General features: G+C 50.6%; 2 protein-coding genes across 6 annotated transcripts in view; one reads left to right on the top strand and one right to left on the bottom strand.

Annotated features, from left to right (window-relative positions):
- Positions 1–13734: 13734 nt before the first annotated feature.
- On the top strand, positions 13735–18880 carry TSR2 (TSR2 ribosome maturation factor). Of its 5 annotated transcripts, none has more exons than XM_040998146.1 (5): positions 13735–13826; positions 13998–14088; positions 17063–17154; positions 17625–17792; positions 18028–18880. In XM_040998146.1, exons 1-5 carry the CDS (start codon positions 13746–13748, stop codon positions 18160–18162), a joined length of 567 nt encoding a protein of 188 aa, XP_040854080.1. In that variant the 5' UTR covers positions 13735–13745; the 3' UTR covers positions 18163–18880. The 5 variants fall into 5 exon arrangements, with proteins under 5 accessions (XP_040854080.1, XP_040854063.1, XP_040854072.1 ...); XM_040998129.1 differs by having other exon boundaries at positions 17616–17792; XM_040998138.1 differs by having other exon boundaries at positions 17616–17801.
- A 238-nt stretch (positions 18881–19118) lies between these two features.
- Positions 19119–22990, bottom strand: part of FGD1 (FYVE, RhoGEF and PH domain containing 1) — a 42152-nt gene continuing 38280 nt past the window's right edge. The window contains exons 13-18 of the mRNA XM_040998118.1: positions 22886–22916; positions 22311–22412; positions 21864–21989; positions 21523–21684; positions 20432–20575; positions 19119–19955 (exon numbers count right to left, since the gene is read on the bottom strand). Coding sequence (XP_040854052.1) covers positions 19650–19955; positions 20432–20575; positions 21523–21684; positions 21864–21989; positions 22311–22412; positions 22886–22916 — 871 coding nt within the window. The 3' untranslated portion in view covers positions 19119–19649. The remainder of the gene's footprint in view (positions 19956–20431; positions 20576–21522; positions 21685–21863; positions 21990–22310; positions 22413–22885; positions 22917–22990) is intronic.

The following is a 22990-nucleotide window of genomic DNA, read 5'->3' as shown; positions in this document are numbered from 1 at the left end:
AGGGCCAAGCTCTGCCCCTGGTGCCTGTGGCAATGGCAGTGGCAATGGCACCTGCCAAGGAGTTCGAAGGGAGCAGGAGAGTCTACAAACAGGTAAGACATCAGCTAAGATAAGTGAATTCCCACTGAAGTCTTCAGCTCCCTTAGCAGGAAAATGGGGATTGGGTTTTTCTAAGGAGTGTTGCTTAGTTTCCTTTATGAGTCATTTTATGAAAATATTTAAGGATGAGGAAATAGAGCAGATGTTTGGGTTACTTGGTAAGATGTCAGTTGGGGTGCCCAAATGCCAGATTATAGGGCCAGGGTTCAAGTTCCAGGTCTGGGCTGGATTCCAGGTTTCTGCCAATGCAGACCTGACAAGCAAGTGCTGGCTCAAGTACATGGGAGACCAGGACCTGACTGTATCCCAGTCTCAGCTGTTGCAGAAATTTGGGGAGTGAATCAGTGGATAGCGGCTCTGTCGATCTCACTCTGTTTTTGCACATCATGATTAATTAAAAAGAACGAAGGGGCCAGTACCATGGTATAGTAGGCTAAGTCTCCATCTACAGCACCAGCAACCCATATCTGTGCCTGGTTGTTCCACTTCCCATCCAGCTCCCTGTTTGTGGCCTGGGAAAGCAACAGAGGACGGCCCAAAGCCTTGGGACCCTGCACCTGCGTGGGAGACCTGGAAGAGCTCCTGGCTCCTGGCTTCAGCTCAGCTCCAGCCGTTGCGGCCACTTGGGAAGTGAATGTAAGATCTTCCTCTGTGTCTCTCTGTTGCAGGAATTTTGACTCCGAGTATGGCAGCAACCTCAAATTCTTGTCTCGCAGGAAAGAAGAATTTTCATGCGGACACAGTTTAGTTTTAAAGCAAGATTTATTAGAAAAGTTGAGAAGACTCCCGTCCTAGCGACAGGAGGGGGTTTTGAGATAGAAAGGACCCTTACCCCCTGCCATAGTGGCAGGAGGAAAAGTAAAAAGAAGACCCTAGTGCTCTGCCATAGTGGCAGGAGGTCAAGAAGCAAAACCCTAATGCTCTGCCATAGTGGCAGGAAAATAAGAACCCTAGTGCTCTGCCATAGTGGCAGGAGGAAAATGAGAACCCTAGTGCTCTGCCATAGTGGCAGGAGGAAAAGGACCCCAGTGCTCTGCCATAGTGGCAGGAGGAAAATGAGAACCCGTATTAATGGTGGGGAATGCACCTTTTAAAGGTTTCCCTCAAAGATGTTTCTCCATGAACAAAGAAAATTCCTAGTTTCCATGGTACCTGGCCTTGGGACAAAAGGCCACGGAGGTGCCAGACTTAGGACATTCCAGGCCTTGGGCAGATGTGTATTACTTCTTCCTGCTCTCCTTTCAATGATAAAGAGATCGGCCTGAGACCCTCCCACAGTGGCCGGAGGGGATGGCCGATACTTCAGGTGGGGAATTGATATGCTAATAGCGCCCCTATCCCTTGGAAGAGATGTGTTCTGGTGAGTTCAAGACATGGTGGGGAAATTCTCTTTTACTCAGGGACCCAGAATACCCTAACTGCCTACTACCCACTCTAACTCCTCTCTCATCTCTCTGTGTGTGTAATTGTGTCATTTAAATAAAAATATATAATAATCTTAAAATAATGAGAGCATATCAGTCTATTCTCTTTGGGTAGATCTAAACCAAACATATAGCTTTTTGGTGACTTGATTTTGTCAAATCAATGTCTTGTTTTGAAACTCTATCATATTCACATATTTAACAATTCAACAAATATTTGCTGGACACCTATCATGCATTGTGTTTTTGGAATACAATAATGCATAAGATAAACTCCCTTTGCTATTTTCCGGTGAGAAGAGAGCTGCCGAAGTAGCAATTACATGTGTGCGTACCTGTGTGTAGACTGTGTGCAAGCAACTACATCCCTCTTACTTTTTAAAATTTCATTTTATGACACAGTTTCATACGCTCTGGGACTCCCCCAACTCCTCCCTCAATATTGAATTCCTCCGTATTGATACAGTAGTACAGATCATAACCAGTCATGATTCCTTCATTGCGGGCATGGACCACGCGGAGAGTCCAGCATCCCATTGTCCAGATAAATTCAACAGTTTCATTGGGAGACAATCCTTGGTTTGAAAGTAGAGCTAGCAGGATATCATCCCCTAAAAGGAAAAGCCACTACACAATTTCAACAAGAGGAAGAAACATCAAAATTAACAACATCATGAAGTTAATCAACATGGTATTGAGTGACAAATACGGTAGAAAATGCAAGTTCTTAAGCACATCCTGTAACTACTTCACTGACATCTCAATTTTAGTATATACACAACCGGCTGCTATAAAGCTTAAAACGGTTATATGGTACTAGTCAGCTGTCTCATGTCTATTTTCATTTTTATATTTAGCAGCTTATAGTATTAAAGCGTGATTTTTGCTGAACTTTGTGAATTTTAGGATAGTCCAAACATGCTTATAGCTCTAACAAACCATGTGTTAATGATTGAGGCCAGAACAATTTTAGGAGGGGTGTGCAGAGAAATCTTCAGGTCCTTAGTGAGGAGTGACTGTTGTTTGTGTCTCACCTAGTAAGGTATATGGGAGTCCAAGCTGAACGTTTCCTGTCTGTTCTAAGCTTTCCTTATTGGTCTCTGTCTGTATCTGATCTAATTTTTGAGGGTTCCAGAGAGACCCTGATGGCCATTCAAAAGAGGGCGGAGAGGCAAAGTTGGAACTAAGTAAGGACTAGAGAAAGCTCCTCTCCTGAGTTTACTGCTCTTTTGTTTCTGAGGACTGCTCAGGGCTCCTGCTTAAGGGTCCTGTGTGGTGGCCTAGCAGCTGAAGTCCTCCCCTTGAACGCGCTAGGATCCCATATGGGCACTGGTTCTAATCCCGGCAGTCCTGTTTCCCATCCAGCTCCCTGCCTGTGGCCCTGGGAAAGCAGATGAGGATGGCCCAAGACCTTGGGACCCTGTACCTGCGTGGGAGACCCGGAAGAGGCTTCTGGTTCCTGGCTTTGGATCAGCTCAGCTTCAGCCATCGCAGTTACTTGGGAAGCCAATCATCCAATGGAGAATCTTCCTCTCTGTCTCTCCTCCTCTCTATATATCTGACTTTGTAATGAAAACTAAATAAATCTTTTGAAAATTTTAAAGTTTATGTTGAAAAAAAATTATTTTTAAAATCAGGGTAAGAGGGGTCAGGGGAGGTATCTCCCAAAAGCTGATTCACTCCCCATATGGTTGCATTGGCCCGGGAGCTGAAGGCAGGAGCCAGGAGCCTCATCCAGATCTCCCACATGTGTAGGAGTGGCCCAAGCATGCTGCTGCTTTTGCCAGATGCGTTAGCACGGAGCTGGATCAGAAGTGTAACATCTGGGACATGACTGGTGCCTTAATGGAATATTAGTGTCGCATGTGGAAGATTTACTTGCTGTGTCACAACACAGACTCCAAGCTTCCCTCTGCTTGAGGTGCTAGTCTAATCACACACTTTGTAGTTCTCCAGATCAAGTGCAAACCAGCTTGATTCCTCACGGTCAGGAGTAGCAAGACGTTCAGTAGCACTCTCCACAACTACTTTTTGTTTTAAGATTTATTTTTATTATAAAGTCAGATTTTTAAAAAAGATTTATTTATTTTTATTACAAAGTCCGATATACAGAGAGGAGAGACAGAGAGGAAGATCTTCCTTCCGATGATTCACTCCCCAAGTGAGCGCAACGGCCGATGCTATACTGATCCGAAGCCAGGAAATTCTTCCGAGTATCCCACACGGGTGCAGGGTCCCAAAGCCTTTGGGCCGTCCTCCACTGCTTTCCCAGGCCACAAGCAGGGAGCTGGATGGGAAGTGGAGCTGCTGGGATTAGAACCGGCACCCATATGGGATCCCGGCACGTTCAAGGGGAGGACTTAAGCTGCTAGGCCACGCCGCCGGGCCCTAGAAAGTCAGATTTACAGAGAGAAGGAGAAATAGAGAGGAAGATCCTGCATCCACTGGTTCACTCTCCAAGTGACTGCAACGGCTGGAGCTGAGCCGATCTGAAGCCAGGAGCCAGGAGCTTCTTCCAGGACGCCCATGGGTTGCAGGGTCCCAAGGCCTTGGACCATCCTCAACTGCTTTCCCAGGCCACAAGCAGGGAGGTGGATGGAAAGTGGGGCAGCTGGGACATGAACCAGCACCCATTTGGGATCCTGGCATGTGCAGGAAGGCCTTTAGCCACTAGGCTACAGCATAGGGCTCTCTACCACCACTTTTTAAAAAGATTTGTTTAGTTGAAAGAGATACAGAGCGAAAGGGGAAAGCACAGACATGCTCAGAGACACACAGAGCTCAATCTTCCATTTACTGATTTACTCCACAAATGGCTGGAGATGGGACAGTCCGAAGCAAGAAGCCTGGTGTTCCTTAGGTTCTCCCCCCCTTGCATCCAGAGGTCCATGAACTTGAGTCATCCACTGCTGCTTTCTCACGCACATGAGCAGGGAACTGGAGCAGCCGGGGCTCGAACCTGTGCCCATATAGGATGTTGGTACTGCTAGTGGTGGTTTTAGTTATTCTGCCACAGTAACATCCTTTTGGGCCTTTTCTGGCTTAGCCTAGAATTTTTGCATTCCGCAGTGGCCTCGCTTGCTATTCTGCCTTCTGGCCACAGCGTGTCGCTATTGAATACCAATCCGTCCAGTCTCTTCCTGATGGGCAGCTTCAGCACGAAGCTTTGCTGGCTGTTGTTCTAGGTTGGACTGGTGCAGCCCTTCCGGGGACGTCCAGGTTTTGCAGCTCTAAAGGACTAGGCCTTGGCTTACACTCAGCTCTTCTCTTCACCGATCTCATTGGCTCAGAGTCGCTGGATTCAGATTGAGGCTGGTATTTGTTCCCTATAGACTTTCTCTCTTTCACGTCTCTAGCAAATTCACCCCCAGGAGGGTGGGGTCTTCCTTTCCTCGCCCCACCAGATTCCCTTTCTTGGGCAAAATAACTTCACTGACTCCAAGGGAGGGGCACAACTGATGAAGACACAAGGGAAAGGTTTGCTAACAGCTTCTGCATCTTCTCCACTCCGAGAGGCGCAAGGGCGAGGTGGACACGCATTCAGTCCTTGGCCGGGCAGCCTCTATTGTCTTGTTCTTTGGTAGTGACATTAAGAGATCTGAGCCGTTCACCTCGTCCACTCGGTGTGGTCATGCTGGACTATCAGGCAGAGTATCCTAGCCTCTGCTAGCCAAGGGGATGGGCACACTACGCAAGCCAAACCCATTGGCCTATGAAAAGTACAGTACTTTTCCAAGTTATCATTATTTTTAAAACAAGATATGAGTTTTTTTAAAAAAAATGCTTAATTTGTTTTTATTTGAAAGGCAGATTTACAGAGAGAAGAAGATATACACAGAGAAAGGTCTTCCATCTGATGAGTCACTTCTGATGTGGCCGCGAAGTCTGGGGCTAAACCGATCCGAAGCCAGGAGCCAGGAGTCTCTTCTAGGTCTCCCACACAGGTGAAGGGTCCCAAGGCTTTGGGCCATCATTGACTGCTTTCCGAGGCCGCAAGCAGAGAACAGCAAGGGAGTGGAGCAGATGGGATATGAACCGGTGCCCATATGGGATGCCAGAGCTTGCAAGATGAGATTTAGCCGTTGAGCCATCATGCTTGGCCCTTCCCAAAACCCTAAAATTCATACAAACCATTGGGAGTCTTGGTCCCACTGTAGACTGACCCAGTTCTAAAAACCGGCGGGTGGTGCCAGTGCTGCCTTTGGGTGGAGAGTAAGAGTGAGCCAGCAGCTTCATCCGGTCGCAGCAAGCTTCAAAAGCTGTCAGTGCAGAGGTGCTGTGTGCCTGCCTTCCCAGAGCCAGCGCTCCCGGCTGTCCTCTCCATCCTGCGAGCTCCCCGTGTCCGTATGGGGACTTGTTCTTGTGTTCAAGCTGATCCAATTGATTTGTGTTAGTTGCAACAAAAAAGGAAGGAAAGTGGAAAGGGGAGAAAGGGGAAGAAAGAGAGAGAGAGAGAGAAATTCATGCAAATGGGTGAAAACACCACTGGCTCTCCACAATCCTACATTTAGTTTTCATCTTTTCTGTGCTGCCATTGTTAATACATTCTGTTTTGTGAACCCCTTTGTGCAATTGTAGGGGCTCTTGGGGTGGCTTCAAAATGGTAGGAAGTTTCTTCGTCCAGCCACCGTTGGAAGACAATTCTGAGATGGTATGTGCCTCGCTGCTTGGCTGTTTATCTGCTTTGAATATTTTGGGAAAGGAAAAAGGAAGAAGGTCTTTGGTCACCGGAGTCTTTGCTTGGATGCCAGGGTCTCCCAGTAAATAATTGCTCTGGTTCATCAAGTTGCAGGAGGGCTCTGTTCAAAAGATTTCAAAATGAAAAATGTAGTGGAGCGTTGAGGGCTGGATGGCTGGAGGGAGTTATGATTCTGGAATGATCTGAGCTTGATGTTCTAAGCTGCCTGTTCTCCTTGGCGGGGTCATCCTGACTTCCAAAGTCTGACACGCAGCTGCAAGACGAGGCGTGGGTTTCTTAGTGTGCACTGAAGACTGGCTGTTCCAAACTGATGCGGATATTTCAGAGTTCTTCCATAAAAACAAAAACAGACTTAATGTCTCTAGGAGAGATGACCTTTAGATGATGCCCTGATATGAAGCCCCTGGTTCAAACAGCTGGCAGGGGCACCTGGTCACATAGACGTCATGGCGAATTGGGGGCCTGACAGTTGGAAGTTGGCACAATTATTCTGCTCTGCCTTTTCTCAAGCCAGGTAACAGAATACTCTTTTTATATGGAATTTTATGTATTTATTTACATTTATTTGAGTGGAGAGAGAGAGAGAGAGATATCTTTCCTTTGCTGGTTCATTTCCCAAACTCCCACACTAAGTTGGGGGACTGGCAGGGACCGGGGAACATGCATTAGCAGGAAGCTGCGCTGAAGCAGAGGGATCTGAATTGGAACTGGGCACTCTGATATGGAGTGTTGTTATACCTCTCTGTGTTTTAACCACTGCACCACATGCCCGCTGGCCAATATCTTGATTGCAGTCAGTGAGAACTTGAACAGAGCTGCTGGCGGAGCTGGGCCTGCACGTGGAACCCTTGGCAATTGTGAGACTGCAAGTGGGTATTGTTGTAAGCTGCCAATGTGTCTGAATTTTATTCATCATCAAGTCACTCTCTCGCACACATCTGTATTCTTCCACACGCCCAGAAGTGACGCCTCAGTCATCCAACTGGTGTTCGTGTTCTGTGTGATCCCCTTGAGAGGAACCTGTGGCTGCGTGCGAGCTACGGGACCTTGTGCGACGGCTCAGTGACTAAATCCTGTCTTTGCAGGCACCAGGATCCAATATGGGCACTGGTTCTAATTTTGGCCACCCCGCTACCCATCCAGCTCCCTGCCTGTGGCCTGGGAAAGCAGTCGAGGACCACCCAAGGTCTTGGGACCCTGCACCCGTGTGGGAGACCTGGAAGAAACTCCTGGCTTCAGCTCAGCTCAACTCTTGCCATTGTGGCCATCTGGAGAGTGAACAGTGGAGGAAGACCTTTCTTACTGTATCTCCTTCTCTCTGCAAATCTGCCTTTCCAATAAAAAGAAAGAAGATCAAGGACCTTGACGATCAGTGCTTATGAGCCGTCTCTGGGTGAAAGGTAGTAAGCAGGTTCTCCAGCTGATTCTTCTTGCAGTTAGCTGAGGAAGCTTTCCAGGAGATGTTTCCCCTGCCATCCCACCTGACGGCCCCATTGCAACCCTGCTGGGCCTAGAGTAGCAGCATGCAGATACTTCCTTCTTAGACTCTTGACACATAAGCCTCTGCGATTGGGGTCATTTGTTACACAGTGCAGAATTGTAACAGAGCCCCTCTGACCCGAACATACAACCCAGCTTACTTGATACCTGCCTCTACCATAGCAGAGCAGCCCAATGTTACTAGAGAAAACCAAATGCATATAAAATAGGTTTCATTCTGAATGAGTTTTATTAAAAAAAAAACAAAACAAGATGTATTTATTGGAGAAACAGATGGAAAGGAAGGTAGGAGACATGCCAAATGCTTGCAGTTGCCTCGGCTGGGTCGGGCTGAGATCAGAAGCCAGGAACTCTGGCCTGGTCCCCCACATGGGTGCCAGGAACCCAGTGCAGTCCCTTGAGCCTCACTGTTGCTTCCCAGCAGCAATGTCACCTGGGGGTCTGCAGGCAGAGCAGGTGTTGAAGTCTGCACGTTGATAGGGATGCAGGCATCGTCAAATGCTATTTTATTTGGAAGGCATCAAGACAGAGACCGCAGAGACGATGATTTCTCCATCTGCTGCTTCAGTGATCTCCCTGCTTCCATCTTTGCCTTTCTATCCTTCTCCCTCGAGTAGCCAAAGGGGTTTTTTCAAAAGTACATCAAGGCATGCATTTTGTGTAGTGGTTAAGACGTCCATGTGTGGTACCTGGCGTGATAGGGTAGTGGTTAAAGTCCTTGCCTTGAATATGCCAGCATCTCATATGGGCGACTTCCCATCCAGCTCCCTGCCTGTGGCTTGGGAAAGCAGTTGAGGACGGCCCAAAGCCTTGGGACTCTGCACCTGCTTGGGAGACCCAGAAGAGCTTCTGGCTCCTCGCTTTGGATTGGCCTAACTCCAGCTGTTGCGCTCACTTGTGGAGTGAACCATTGGAAGGAAGATCTTCCTCTCTGTCTCTCCTCTTCTCCGTAAATCTGCTTTTCCAATAAAATAAATAAATCTTTAAAAAAAATGCATGTCTATTGAAAAAAATGAAGGTAGAAGAAATTTATCTAAAAGCAAAAAGAAAATTAGATAATTTGATCCCCTTGTGTAGAACATGTTCCACTGCGTTAGAAAGCCCCCTGAGATCTCTTGCTGCCTCCCGTGGGGCTGCCGGTGCCAACCCTCCCCATCCCCCATGAGCGCCTGTGCATCTGTCTCTCTCCCATTTAGCCTTCTGGCTTCTTGTCCCTGGTTCTCAGAAGCTTTGCGGTGGTCACCTCCATCTCTCCCTCAACTGCTTCATCCCCACGCTTGGCCCACTGCTCTGCCTTCCCTTCCCGCTCTCCCCCAAAGGAAAGTGGGGCTGTTCTCCGTCTTGCTGGCTTGCTAGCCCAGAGTCTAGTACCCAGTGAAGGATCACTAGGTGGATGTTTGTTGATTCGAATGAGTGAGTGGGACAGGATCTCAGAGGCTCTGAGCGCTCCATACCTTGGCATGGGAATTGAGACAGGTGAGAAAGACAAGCTGATTGGACAATCAAGGAGTATGATGTCCTTCCAACTATTTGTAAACAAGGAGTTCACCATACACTATGCGGCAAGCAGCCTGGGGTGCATTACCTGCGGGTTTTATGGCACCGAGAGGAGGGATGAGTCATTGACCCAAGACAAGATGTGATTTGGGAGAACAGTGATAGCCTTAAAGGTTGGGTATTTTTGAGTATGGCTGTTGGCCAGGAACACAAGGTTCAAATCAGTTTCGCCTGTCCCTGGTTGCCCAAGTTTCCTGATAGTGATTTAGCATAGATATTCCAATCTGGTGACTCACTCGGGGGCTTACAATCTGCGCAGACATAAAGCTGTCCTGGTAGGTCTTAGCCTGAAACATCCCATCTTTGTTTTTTTTTTTTTTTAAGATTTATTTTTATTGGAAAGGAGATTTACAGAGAGAAGAAGAAACAGAAATACCTTCCATCTGTTTGTTTACTCTCTAGATTGACACAATGGCCGGAGCTGAGCCGATCCGAAGCCAAGAGCTTTTCCCGGGTCTCCTATGTAGGTGCAGGGTCTCAAGGCATTGAGCCATCCTCCACTGCTTCAATAGTCCATCTTGCTAGCTTGGTTTGGTTGATCTGTCTCAGGAAACTCGACTTGGGAATGCTTCTTAATCAAACTCACTAGGCATTGTCAAGGAGCTCAGTCTGCATGTGACCAGTTAGTGCTCTATCCTGGGATTCATTCGTAGGTGGGCAGTATGGATTCCATTTGATAGGGCTCAGCCTACGGCATCAGCATGGCCATCTGAAACTTGGTTCTGCAAAATGAGTCTGTGGTGTGCAGCCTGGGGAGCTTCTCGATGGGACTGGAGCAATGGTTTCCTGGAGACGCATGTTTGGGCATTTTGTCTAAGACTTGTTTGGGCCACCTGCTCCATGGCTGGCTTTCTGGAGGCTCAGGCATTGGCAACTTGGTGGCTGGACTCAGTTCATTGATCAGTCAGGAGCTCTGTCTGGATTGATCGCTACTGTTGGGTGTGCAACAATAAGATGCAGACTCAGAGAGCTCAGTCAGATGGAAAGAGAATCTTCCATCTGCTGGCTCACTCCCTGGATGGATGTGATGGCCAGGACGGGGCTAGGCTGAAGCCAGGAGCCTGGGACCCCAGCCAGGTTTTCCATGAGTGGGACGCGGAGGGGCTCAAGAACTTGGGCCATCTTATGCAGCTTTCCAAGTTGCCCTAAACAGGGAGCTGAATTGGAAGTGCAGCAGCTGGGAATTGAACCCTGGTTCTGCTCTGGGATGCAGTAACTGCAGGCAGCGGCTTACACATTTTGCTGGACTGATGTCCACCTTATTAAAAATACAAGATGTATCTCAAAAGAATAAAAAAAAAACACTCAGCTCCAGCCTTTATAGTCATTTTGGGGAATGAACCATTGGATAGAAAACCTTCTCTGTCTTTCCTTCTCTCCCTGTGTTGTTTGCCTTTCAAATAAAAACAAATTTTTAAAGCAATTCATTTTAATGGAATAATTGGGCCTGGCACCATAGCGCAGCAGTTAAAATCCTCGCCTTGAATGCGCTGGGATCCCATATGGGCACCAGTTCTAATCCCGGCAGCTCGACTTCCCATCCAGCTCCCTGGTTGTGGCCTGGGAAAGCAGTGGAGGATGGCCCAAAGCCTTGGGACCCTGCATCCATGTGGGAGACCTGGAAGAAGCTCCTGGCTTTGGACTGGCTCAGTTCCAGCTGTTGCAACTGTTTGGGGAGTGAATCATCGGAAGGAAGATCTTCCTCTCTGCCTCTCCTCTCTGTATATCTGCCTTTCCAATAAAATAAATAAATCTTGAAAAAAAAAATGGAATAATGGCCGGGTGCATGAAATGGATGGCCTAGCTAGTGGAACTTCTCCAGTCCGGTGAGACACCCCGTAGGATCACGTGCCTGGGACCCGCTGCTGGAGCCCAGATGAGAGCTGTTGAGAGGCCCTCTGGGCACTGCCACTGTGCGGCCGTCTTGTTTTTGGAGCAGAATGTTCTCCCTGCCTGCTTCTAGACACACCAAAGCTCTGCTGGCAGGCCCAGAGGTGAGCTGAGCTGCGATCCGGGCTAGCACACAGCACACGTATCGCTCCAGCACGTGTTCCTGGCCGGGTTCCCGGAAGCCTGGATGAAGTCTGCGAATCGGTGCACTGATGCTAGATGGAATCTTCATGACGTCCTCCGCGTGCTGCTGCAAGGTCGCCTCCACCTCGCCTGCTGTACGTGCCTGCCCAGAAACTCTCTTTCCTCCTTTTCGCAACACATGCCCACTCCCACGCACACAATCCCCCACCCAGCTAAATTCCGCTCGAAGGTTGAGAATCAGCGCAGGTATCATCTCCGCCCAGTGGCAGGCAGCAAATCCCTAAACTGGATTGGTCGCCCTCTGCTGGACTTCCGTGGGACGTCACTGCAGCATGGCACGGGAATGAATTTCAAGCCCTATCTCCTGGCCGCCCCTATACATGCCACTTACAAGTCTCTGGTTATTGAGCACAGCCGATTTGAAGAGTATTTATTTGTCATTTCACAATAAAATTTAGAGCACTCTGAATGTTACAGCTCACGTGGAAAACAAAGATATTTTCCCCAAAATTTGGTAAGTCTTTTTTTTTTTTAATGATTTATTTTTTATTAGAAAAGCAGATATACAGAGAAGGGGAGAGAGACGAAGATCTTCCATCCGTTGATTCACTCCCCAAGTGGCTGCAATGGCCAGAACTGCACCAATCCTAAGCCAGGAGCCAGCAGCCTCCTCCGGGTCTCTCATGCAGGTGCAGGGGCCCAAGATCTTGGACTGTCCTCATCTAGTTTCCGAGGCCACAAGCAGGGAGCTGGATGGGAAGCGGAGTGCCGGGATTAGAACTGGTGCCCATATGGGATCCTGGTGGGTGCAAGGCCAGGACTTTAGCCACTAAGCTATGGCGCTGGGTCCTTTGTAACAGTCTTAAACTTATATTACAAATAATACATTGTGGACCCAGCGCCGTGGCTGGGATCAGAAGCAAAGCAGCTGGGACTTGAAGCAGCACTGTGATATGAAGTAGCAGCAGTAGCTTAACCGGCGGCATGACTCTGTATTGACTCTGGGCTTGCAACATAGTAGCTAAGCAGCCTTTGATCAAGGAGTCAACTGCTTGAATGCACTGACTAGCTCAGAAATGTCAGGAGTGTTTGTCAGTCTAACTCAACCTTTGCAGTGCGAGGTAATCACCTACTTAACATTTATGAAAACTGCTTTTTTGGGGCCGGTGCTGTGGCATAGAATGCTGTGTCTGTCTCTGGTGCTGATAGCCCATATGGGTGCTGGTTCTTATCCTGGGTACTCTATCCATCCAGCTCCCTGCTTTGTGGGCTGGAAAAGCAGTGGAGGGTGGTCTTGGACACTTGTACCCATGTAGGAGACATAGAAGGAGGTTCCCACTGCCTGGCTTCGGATCAACTCAGTTCCAGTCACATGAGGAGTGAAGTAATGGTGGGAGATTTGTTTTTTTTTTTTTGTTTTTGTCCCTGGTTGTAAAAACAAAGAAACCAATGAAATAGCTCTCTTAGATTTTGTTTACTGTAAGTACATCAATTTGAAGCACCCAATTCAATATTTATTTATTTATTTATATTTTCAGAATTACTAGTTTGTGGGCCTGGTGGTGTGGCCTAGCAGCTAAAGTCCTTGCCTTGAACACGCCGGGATCCCATATGGGCACTGGTTCGTGTCCTGGCAGTCCTGCTCTCATCCAGCTCCCTGCTTGTGGCCTGGGCAAGCAGTGGAGGACGGCCCAAAGCCTTGGGACCTGTACCTGCATGGGAGACCTGGAAGAGGTTCCTGGCTCCTGGCTTTGGATCGGCTCAGCTCTGGCTGTTGTGGCCACATGGGGAGTGAATCAGTGGGTAGAAAATCTTCCTCTCTGTCTCTCCTCTCTGTATACACATATCTGACTTTCCAATAAAAATAAAATAAATCTTTAAAAAAAATTAGTAGTTTGTTAAGCCTAGAACACCACAGACAGCAAACACTTCTTTTGTCACAGTTCTGGAAGCTATGCCTCTGAGATTCAGGTGTTCGTAGGTTTGGCTTCTTCTGATTTTTAATTTTTGTTTGTTCTGTGTGTGCAGGTGGCCGTGGCGGCGTGTGCCGCATTTGCTGCATCTTGCCATCTCTAACTACATTATAAAGCCACAAGCTGGATTGGAATTGGAACATCTAGGACTGGAATCTGTGCCCATATAGGATGCCAGCGCTGCAGGTAAGGACTTAAATCATTTCTTTTGTTAAATGCAAATTTTTAAAATATGCTCTCTGAGTGGCATCTGTTCCATATCTGTAATAAGCTCCCCACGGAGTTTTTGGTCAATTCCCATGAAACCCGGAGCGCCCCAGGGTGAAGGGGGCGGGGCCATCGATTGCTCTGACATACTTTTGTATTGCCTGTTCTCCGGCTCGGCCTTCGGCTCATTCTGCCTTGACTGAAGCATTGAAGAATCTGGCCACTCGGGTGTCACGTGGATCAGAGGCGACGATGGCGGGCTCCGGGGAGGATGTGCGAGCGCTCTTCAAGGCTGGTGTCCGCGCTGCGCTGGAAGCCTGGCCGGCCTTGCAGGTGAGCCGATCGCACGCAGGATCGTGCTCAGGGCTCGGGGAGGAACAGATGCTCGAGCAGCGAGACTCCCTGAGGTGCTTTGTGCGGGTGTCAAAAGCGGCGGGTCCCCAGAGCTGTCCCAGCCGACCGAGCTCGCACGCTGACGTGGTGGGTTCGGGCCTGTCTTCGCAGATCGCGGTGGACAATGGCTTCGGGGGCGTGCACAGCCAGGAGAAGGCCGAGTGGCTGGGGGGTGCGGTGGAAGATTACTTCCTGCGCAATGGTGAGTGTCCCTGCGGGCGCAGCTGTCTGCCAGTGTCGTGGGGATACGGATGGGAGCAAGGCAGCCCTGGGCGCCCCTCGCTTCCTCCGAGGGGAGAGTTAAAGCCGAGGTGGAGTAAACCCCGTCTTTGCAGTCGGGATCCTGGGGGCGAATGCATATTACAGCTCTTTCAATCGTTTGCTTCATCTTGGACACCAAACATCCCTCCTGGCTCTGTCCTAAGAGAGTCACAGCCTGTAATTTAAAGCTTTCTTTCTTTTAAACAGCTGCTTTAAAAGAAGCAGATTGAAATAATAAGACACCCAAGTCAATATATTCAGGCTATTCCAATATGTTTTTACAAAATACCATTAAAGTGTCTTACCTCTTTTTTTTCTTTAGTACTAAATTGTCCACATCCATTACTTTACAATTTTAGCGCATCTGACGTGGGCCATTCCGCCATTCTGTTTGGTCAGTAATGACGTGTGGGGATCTGCAGAGCAAACATTGCCTTAAGGGTTAAGCAAGAACACCGGATCTGCAAGAAGACCTGTTGTGTAGTTGTTGTTGTTCTTTCTTTTCTAAACAAAATTCCTCATCCATTTTCTAGCACTGAGAATACACAGTTACAACCCTGGATGACAGGCTGTTCTGATAAAAGCTCAGGGGACTGGGGGAGGTGGAGATAGGTCTGAGTCTCATTTTTTTTATTAAAAGATTTGTTCATTTCCTAGGCAGCATTACAGAGAGAGAGAGAGAGAGAGAGAGAGAGAGAGAATCTCCCACCCCTGCTTCACTCCCCAGATGGGTGGGCTCAGCCAGGCTATAACCCTGGAGCCTCTTTTGTGGGTGGGGGCTGGGAGCATCTTCCACTGCTTTTCAATACACATTAGCAGACACTTGGACCACAAATGGAGCTCCTGGGACAGGTGTACCTATGGGATGTGGGCATTAGAGATGGCAGCTTAATGCACTGTGCCACAAGGTTAGCCCCTGGGCTGGGACTTCAATGATAAGTATATAAGGGCCTTGAGGAGGCACAGTGAACCATGCTCGAATAGTTCTGTGGTGTGAGTAGCTAAGGGTTAGATTTACAGCGGGGCAGGGACCCCAGTACTGTAGTGAGGGTATTTGCACGGGTGTGGGTGGGCTGGTATAGAATGCAATGGGGGGGATGCGGGGGGAGCAAGACCTGGAAGGCCTCACGGAGCCTTGGTTTTCAGCCTTGAGGCCAGGGTTTCCAAAATGCATGCTGAGAAAGACTCATTCCATTAGATGTTTAGCGAAGAAAAAGCTTCTCCAGGCAAATTCTGTTCCGAAAAGCTCTTTTCTTCACCTGCTGCTTGACTCCCGACACTCATGAACATATTCTAGGCTTGGCTAAGGATGAGAAGCACTAAAAAGAAACCTATTTACCTTTGTTTCCCATTAGCTTGCTATGGATAGCTTCCCTTAAAACTCAGCAGAACAGATATTTCTCAAAGGCAAACTATGAAACACTGCAGTCGGTGATAAAAATTCATGGGTAGGTTCTAAGGTGAGTAATAGGCTGGGCTTTGCTGACTAGAAAGTTGAGAAAGTAACCAGTATGGGGCACAGACTGGAGAGGGCAAGACCCGTGATGAGAAGGCTGCTTTTGTCAAGGTCATGGAGGCACCAAGTAGGGCGGTGGCCTGGGAGAAGGCTTGGCTGAAGAGGGGACGGGGTGGGGAAAGAGGCAGGCTGGAGTGGTTTGACTTCCCGGCTGGGTGGCCTGCGTGCCTTTCTGGGGATAGAGGAACCCGAGAGGATGAGAAACAGCTGTTTGCAGTAGAAGGCGCTTTGGGTGTGGCCCGTCCAAGGTACCTGTGAACCAGGCCCCCAGGAGGCAGCGGAGGCAGCCACGCTGTTAGGTTTGCGAGGTGGGGAAAACCCAGGGAGTCGATGAGCTTTCCCAGGGAGCAGCACGTGTGGGGGAGTGTAAGGACTTTGGTGGAAGACTTTCCCGTCTTTTTATCTTTAATATTTATTTTTATTGGAAAGGCAGATTTACACAGAGAAGGAGAGACAGAAAGATCTTCCATCTGCTGGTTTACTCCCCAAGTGGTCCTAGTGACCGGAGCTAAGCCAATCCAAAGCCGGGAGCCAGGACCTTCCTCCGGGTCTCCCACATGAGTGCAGGGTCCCAAGGCTTTGGGCCGTCCTCCACTGCTTTCCGAGGCCACAGGCAGGGAGCTGGGTGAGAAGTGGGGCAGCTGGGATATGAACCAGCACCCATGTGGGATCATGGTGTGTGCAAGGAGAGGATTTAGCCACTAAGCCATGGCACCGGGCCCTCAACTCATTTTCTAATTCGGAGAAATGTAGAGCGATTATCGGTGGAATAGCTGAAGGCCAGAGAGGGCTCGGCCAGAGAGGCCCACAGGGGGTTGGGGCTGTGGAGGCGCAGAATGCATTGCTGGAGATAGCATGCCCGTTTCTTCTCAGCTTGCCTGCTGGCCTACAGCCTTCTGTATTGGTGGAGCCACAGCGGGGAGCATCTCTCCTCGTACGGACCTCCAGGCCTTGACTGCTGGAAGCTAGCCTGCATGCATTGCCCCTGTGCCAGATACCACATGGGATGGCTCCTCCTAACAGACCTTCTGGGAGAGCATGATTAACCCCACATTACAGATGGGAAAACTGAGGCCTAAGGAGGTCTAAGTAGCTTGCTCCAGGTTTCATAGAGGGGAGGCCTGTTAGAACAGGCCAGACGTACGTGGGTGAAGGGCAGGCCAGGAATCAGGATGCAGCAGACTGAAAATTAGGTATTGCTGATTAGATGTTTTTAAAAATCGTGTTAAAAACCTGCCATGCAGAGCATTTTAGCAAACGAAAGGCTCATTGTGTGGGCCTCATTGTTTCCCACGAACCAGAAGTGGAGCCACCAAGTAGGTATTGAATAGTAGTGGGCAGGGGCGAGGAGGTTGGCCTGGTTCTTGACCAGCCGGCCCTTTGCTTTCCTACTTCTCAGCTGACCTGGAGCTCGAGGAGGTGGAGGACTTCCTTGGGGAGCTGATGACCAACGAGTTTGATACGGTCGTGGAGGATGGCAGCCTGCCCCAGGTGAGCTGCTTGTGGTCCCACGCGCACTGTCTGTGCCTCAGCTGTTGGCCTTGGCTCAAGGGCCTCCGCTCTAACCATTCTCTTGGGCTGTGCATCAAATCTGACACTCTATGCTTAGTGGAATCGGATCTTTTTAGGTTTTTCCAAATGCTGCGTCTGTCGTTTTCTCTCTCTGTAGGCCCTTGCCAGCCAGGCTTGGCCCTCGGTCCCATCCGAGGCCCACCTGTCTGCTTGCGCCCTGGTTATTCTAGGTCCCCATGACCGGACTGCTCTCCCTTCCTTTAGTGCTAGAAGCCTTTGCGTGTGGCCGTTTCACTGGTCAGCTACTGGGTGTGGGGGCAGGCAGGAGCCCCGTTCTCTGCTGGAAAATTCCTTTCCCTTTCCCACTCTGGCCAGCCACTGGCTGCATCTGTGGAAGACTGCCAGAAAGATGCAAGCTTGCTTGAATGTTTTCTTGGCAGGTGAGCCAGCAGCTGCAGACCTTGTTCTGCCACTTCCAGCGGGGCGACGGGGCTGCCTTGAAGGAGATGGCCTCCTACATCGCACAGAAAAAGTGCAAGGTCACGGCCACCGCCGTTAGCGCCCCCAAAGAAGCTGATGAGATTGAAGCCGATGTGGACAGTGTGGAAGAGATGGAGGTGAAGGGGGTGCTTTGGAGTGTGAAGTGGGGTACAGATGGTTTCCGTTTGCTGGGAAAGCATCTGGGGTCACAGAAAAGTGACGAATGGGGGCTGCTGGCATATTGCGTTAAGAGCGTGGGGAATTTAACTGGGGTCAGTGCCCTCAGCGAGCGAGCGAGCGAGCAGAGGCTGGGAGCTGAGCCTGGCTCTCCAGGGGTGGCACGTTCAGGGCTGCCCTCTGCTTCCCCACCAGGTCACGGCGACAAGTGACGCAGGTGTTCCTGGAGAGGCTCGCCCCCAGCCTGAACGCACTGATCCAAGTGTGCCCACCATTAAGGAAGAGGACATAGTGGAAGATGGCTGGACCATTGTCCGAAGAAAGAAATGAGCAGGGCTGAAGCTGGTTTGGGCCCTTGATTTGCTAAGTGTTTTTGAGACTTCCTTATGTGTGTGTGGGGAGGGTTGTGGAGGGTTTTTGACTGCTGGACTGGCTACCCTTTCCCCAGCCTCTCCTTCATTCCCCTGTCCAGTTCGCTCCAGGTCCCCGTGGGTGATAGGACCCAGCCAACCACATCCCCTCAGGCCTTAAGTTACCTTCTGCGTCTGGAGGCCCCATTTCCCAGCATAGTGCCTCGCCGGTGAAGGCAGTGTAGAGGGGAGGGCGTGAATGAGTGTAGTGTGGCTGGAGCAGAAGCTTGAGCTTGCCCCTGGGCAGGTGGATTTATGAAGAGCAAGGACCAGAAAGAGAACTGGGACTTGGCACTGAGGGCCTGGCTGGACCAGGAAGGGGGAGGTGAACATGTAAGAGTTGCACATGACAATAGCTGCAATGCACGTAGTGTGGCCCGCTCTCCCCTCGCCTTCCTCAGCCTCTCCCCAGCAGCTGTGTACCCTTGCCCAGCACCCCGCGCCTCCCGGCAGTGCTCCCTTTCTGTAGCCCAGCTTCCCAGCTGGGGTTTCTTTGGGGATGCCAAGGCCTTGGCTAAGTGGGGAGCTTGGGAGCTTGGGGCTTTGTTTGCTCTCTCCTCCAACTTCTTTCTCCGTGCTCATGCATCCCATTGAAGTCCAGGGATGTGGCCTAGGAACTTAATAAACGCTAGCTTATTGTTGACTCTGTGGCTTGGCCTGTGAGTAACCTTGGAAGCAGCCTTCTGGGAGCTGAACTTGGGAGTTCAGCAAGAGAGCGGTTTCTGGGCCCGCCTGAGCAGCCTGGTACTGGGGACAAACACACACGGCAGTGCTCTGGAAGTTACTGTAAGCCTGAAATAAACTGTATTTTTTTCCTTAAAAAAACAAAAACAAAACAAAGAGTATCCATTGTCCTCCCCCCACCCCATCCCCCTGTCCTGCCCGGTGGCCCTGCCATGGGTCTGGACGAGAAAATACTGGGTAGCCTTGAGGCCGGGTGGAAGCAGAAGGCATGGGATTGGCAGCAAGGGTCTGGTTACCCCCTCATGCGGAGTCACATGGGTGGAAACAGTGGTTGAGGTGGCAGGGCTGGCACTGGAATGCAGGTCTCCTGCCCCTGTTGCTTTTGGGAGGAGGTGGGGGACATCGGGTGGAGGCATGATGCTTTGGGGTGCGGGGGGGGGGGTTGTGCTAGTTTGGGTGAGCTCTAGCAATGGCTCCCAACCTCCCTGGGGACAGGGATTAAAAAAAAAAGAAGAGGAACATTACTGTAGGAATATTTTTTTAAAAGCCCACGTTTTGTGAAAAGATGAATTAAAAAACCCAAGGCCCAGCGGATCAAAAGGCCCGCGATGGGAGTTCAAGGACTGACTGAGCTGGGAGGGAGGGCGCTGCCCCCGCCATCAGATCTGGGCAGCTAGAGTGTGGGGCAGGGGCTACCGGGCTGCCCCCTCTGCCCCAGACCGTCTAGGTCTTGTCTCGGGTCTGGGGGGCTTCCAGCGGTTCTGCAGCGGCTCCGGACGCTGCCACAGGTGCCTCCTCGGTTTCCCTGTCCTCGGACAGTGTGGGGCCTGGGCAGAATGTGTCCCCACGGCCAGCGCGGCCAAGCACGGCCATCCAGCGTCGCTGTAGCTCCTCTGTCTCAGGGCTGAAGTACCAGCTCAGGTGGCTCTGAGTAATTTTAAAGACATGCCGTCGGTCAGGCCTCTCCCCTGCCTCGGGAGGTCCCACCTCGAAGCCAATGAGGGGCAGGCTGCGCTGGGCTTTCACATCCTGCAGAAGAGGAATGGAGGAGCTACCGTCACTGTGGCTGGGCCTTCCCCGGCACCCCAGCCTCCATCTGCTTTCGCATCTGCCTCCCTCTTTTCCTTGCCCTGCTCAAGAATCTTCCATAGCTGTACTGCTACCAATAAGATGCCTGAACTGTAGGCTAGTCAAAATACACATCCTTTCCCACACCCCAAACCAACTGGGCTAGTCTCCCACCTATGAAATAATGTCTCCAGTCCCTTGCCTAGACTGTTGGCCCCATCTGCATTGCTCTTGCCCCTCCGACTGGAACTAACTTGCTAGTCAACCACTCCCTACTCCCATGCTCCCTCCCCACCCCCCAATTTTCTCTCCATTCCTGGCCCACAATCGCCCCTTGTGTCTAATGAGCCTGTCTCAGGGATGGAGGTTGTGGTTCCCTTAAGGCTAGGCTCACCTTATCACTTGTGGCCAAGACCTGGAAGGAGCAGGATGCATACCTGAGGGGCTCCATAGATGTACAGCACCAAGGGTTCATTCTCGGGGACCACGAACCAGGCCTTGTGCCAGCCTTTGCCACCCTTCTCCATGTAGTGCAGGAAGCTGCAGATGACGCTGTTCTCGGCGGCCACGGAGGCCTGTTTCTGTGGCCAGAGACACGCGTGAGGCATCCGTGTTGACAGAAGGCCCAGTCTGGCACCTCCTGCCTTTAAACCGCCCCCCCCCCCCGCCGCTGGAATAGATTGCTATTTCCATGTCTCAGATTGAAGATGCACTGGCGATTTGTGCAGTGTCACCCCGGGATGGAGACGCAGCTGCCTGCCGGCCCTAAGAGCTGGCAGAAGGGCTGTCACCAAGCGGCACTGCAGTGTGTAAGTGCCAGGGAGGCATTCTTCCTTCATTCAGTGTCTCTATTCCCAAGTCAGCCACACATTTGGACCTCACCCTGCCTTCGTCTTTCATCATCGCACATCTACTGCCTACACTCCAGCCAGGGGCCGTCTAGCACCGCTGCTCAGGTTGAACTGGGAGTCTGAGCACCAGATGGGAATGTGTTGACTTGGAAGCAGAGCACCGAGTGCTGTTAGGGTCCAATGAGTTAGTACATGCAAAGCATTTACAGTAGTTTCTGGCACAGAAATGTTTTTTAAGTGTTAAATACATTCATTTGTTAAAAAAAAAACCTGAAAAATATGTATGTGCACACGCCTAGAGAGACGAATGTTAACAGTGGGGACTCGTGGGTTGATGCAATATGGTCTTTTATTATTGTTAATATTGTGTTATCTGTTTATTTAAAAAAAATCACAGCTCTGCACTCGGACAAGTGACCACTCTAGGCCTCACTCTCCTCATTTGTGAAATATGGGTGGTAACAGCAAGGGCGCTCCAGGCACTGTGAGGATTGTGTAAAGTATTTCAATAAAACTCACTTTCACTCATTCTTGCACTCCTTTCACTCACTGCTAGCCTGAGCCACTTGATGAGCAGGTGCACAGAGCACCTACTATCTTAGAAGATGTCCCAGCTTCTTCCATCACTGGATGGGTGACTGGGGCCCCTCTGGAGCACTGTGGGAGTTGGGGCCTACCTCCAGGATGGACCTCCGGCGCTGGGGTGTATGCTGGTTGCAGGCCGGACTGCTCCCGGGCACCCCATGCAAGGCCACGTAGCAGTCTGTGCACACACGGTTGGAGCGGTTGTTGTCATAGATGAGGCGGGCCCGGAACTCGGAGCACTTTCCACAAACCACCTGGGTGGCAAGTGGGCAAGAAGAGCCTGATTCCAACAGGCCTTCCCCTTTGAGGTACCAACTCCCACACCAGTCTTGTTGCCTCCCTTTACTTGGAGGGTATCCCAGTATGTGGCCGCTCAGGCTATCAAGCCTGTGCCCCACCCCCTCCCGGCACGTGCCTGCCTTCCTACACTCACGTGGCCACAGGCTTTGCAGTGGTGCCTGCGTTTGGTGATGGAATTGAAGGGCTCCTGGCAGCGCATACACATGGTAACTTCCTTTTCCCGGATGGGCGTGGGTGCCCGCTTCCCGAGATCCACATTCTAGGGGCAAGGTCAGGTCCCAGGTCAGAGATATCTCTTCCCCAGCCCAGTCCAGCCAGCCCCTGCTCATTCCTTCAAGGTCTAGATCATCTCGAGGAGCGAGGGGGACTTGTGGTCAAATTCAGAAAACCTGCCCTGGAGTCCTGGCTCTGCCCCTACTTCCCTGCGCTCCTGAGGCCACGTCATTTCTATTTGATGGCCCTGGCAAGAGAAGATTGCACTTGGGAGGTCATGCTTTGTCTCTCTGGGAAAGGTAGATTATCTCAAGGTCAAGTGGAAACCTGAGGGTCAATGTGAGGGGAGATGTGTGGGGCCGCTCACCGGAGAGTTGGGTGGCGTGTCTTCATCTTCCCGATTTGTGGAGTTCAATAGTTTGAAGGTCTCCAGCGTCTGCTCATGCTTCAGGAGGGTGGAGTTGATGGCCTGGGGAGCAGGTGGAAGAAATGAGCGGTCACGCCACACTGCAAGCCACCCATTTCCACCCTCACCTCACCTTTCCTTAGTTTTTGCCTAGAGTCAAAGACGTTGGGTTCTGGCTCAGCTTTGCTCCCAAGAGGCACACGACCTTGAGCAAGTTGCTTTGCAAATCCAGGCCTCAGTCTCAGGAGAGATAAGGAGCGTGGCTGCAGCCCTTAGTTGGTCTTCCTGGCTGCCGCTTTGACTTAAGGTCTTACAGGGCTTGACTCACCGGGATTATAACCAAGGGAGGCAGCTTTCTAAGAGGATTTGCAAGTTCTAGTTTACATCTGCTGCATCTTAGTGTGCTTAGTTGTCAAATGGGCATGGTCAAGTTTGGTGGAAGGCATGTGTCTAGGCCCATCCTGGTTATAAGTCAGTCTCTGAGGGTTCCCCACACCCCAGCCAGCCCCCTACCACAAAGCCTTCCTGGAGGTTACCTGGACCCAGTCTTTCTTCTCCTCCTCAGTCCTTTTGGAGAAGGGGTGGAAAAAGAAAGGTGTGGGTTAGGCAGGCCAATACAACGCAATCGCAGTGGTAACTTC

The sequence above is a fragment of the Ochotona curzoniae genome, unplaced genomic scaffold (genome assembly GCF_017591425.1).
Source record: "Ochotona curzoniae isolate NIBS_2020 unplaced genomic scaffold, NIBS_Ocur_1.0 contig_1274, whole genome shotgun sequence".
NCBI lineage: Eukaryota > Metazoa > Chordata > Mammalia > Lagomorpha > Ochotonidae > Ochotona > Ochotona curzoniae.
The sequence above is the reverse complement of the archived record's forward strand: the minus strand, read 5'-3'. Positions and strand labels throughout refer to the sequence as shown.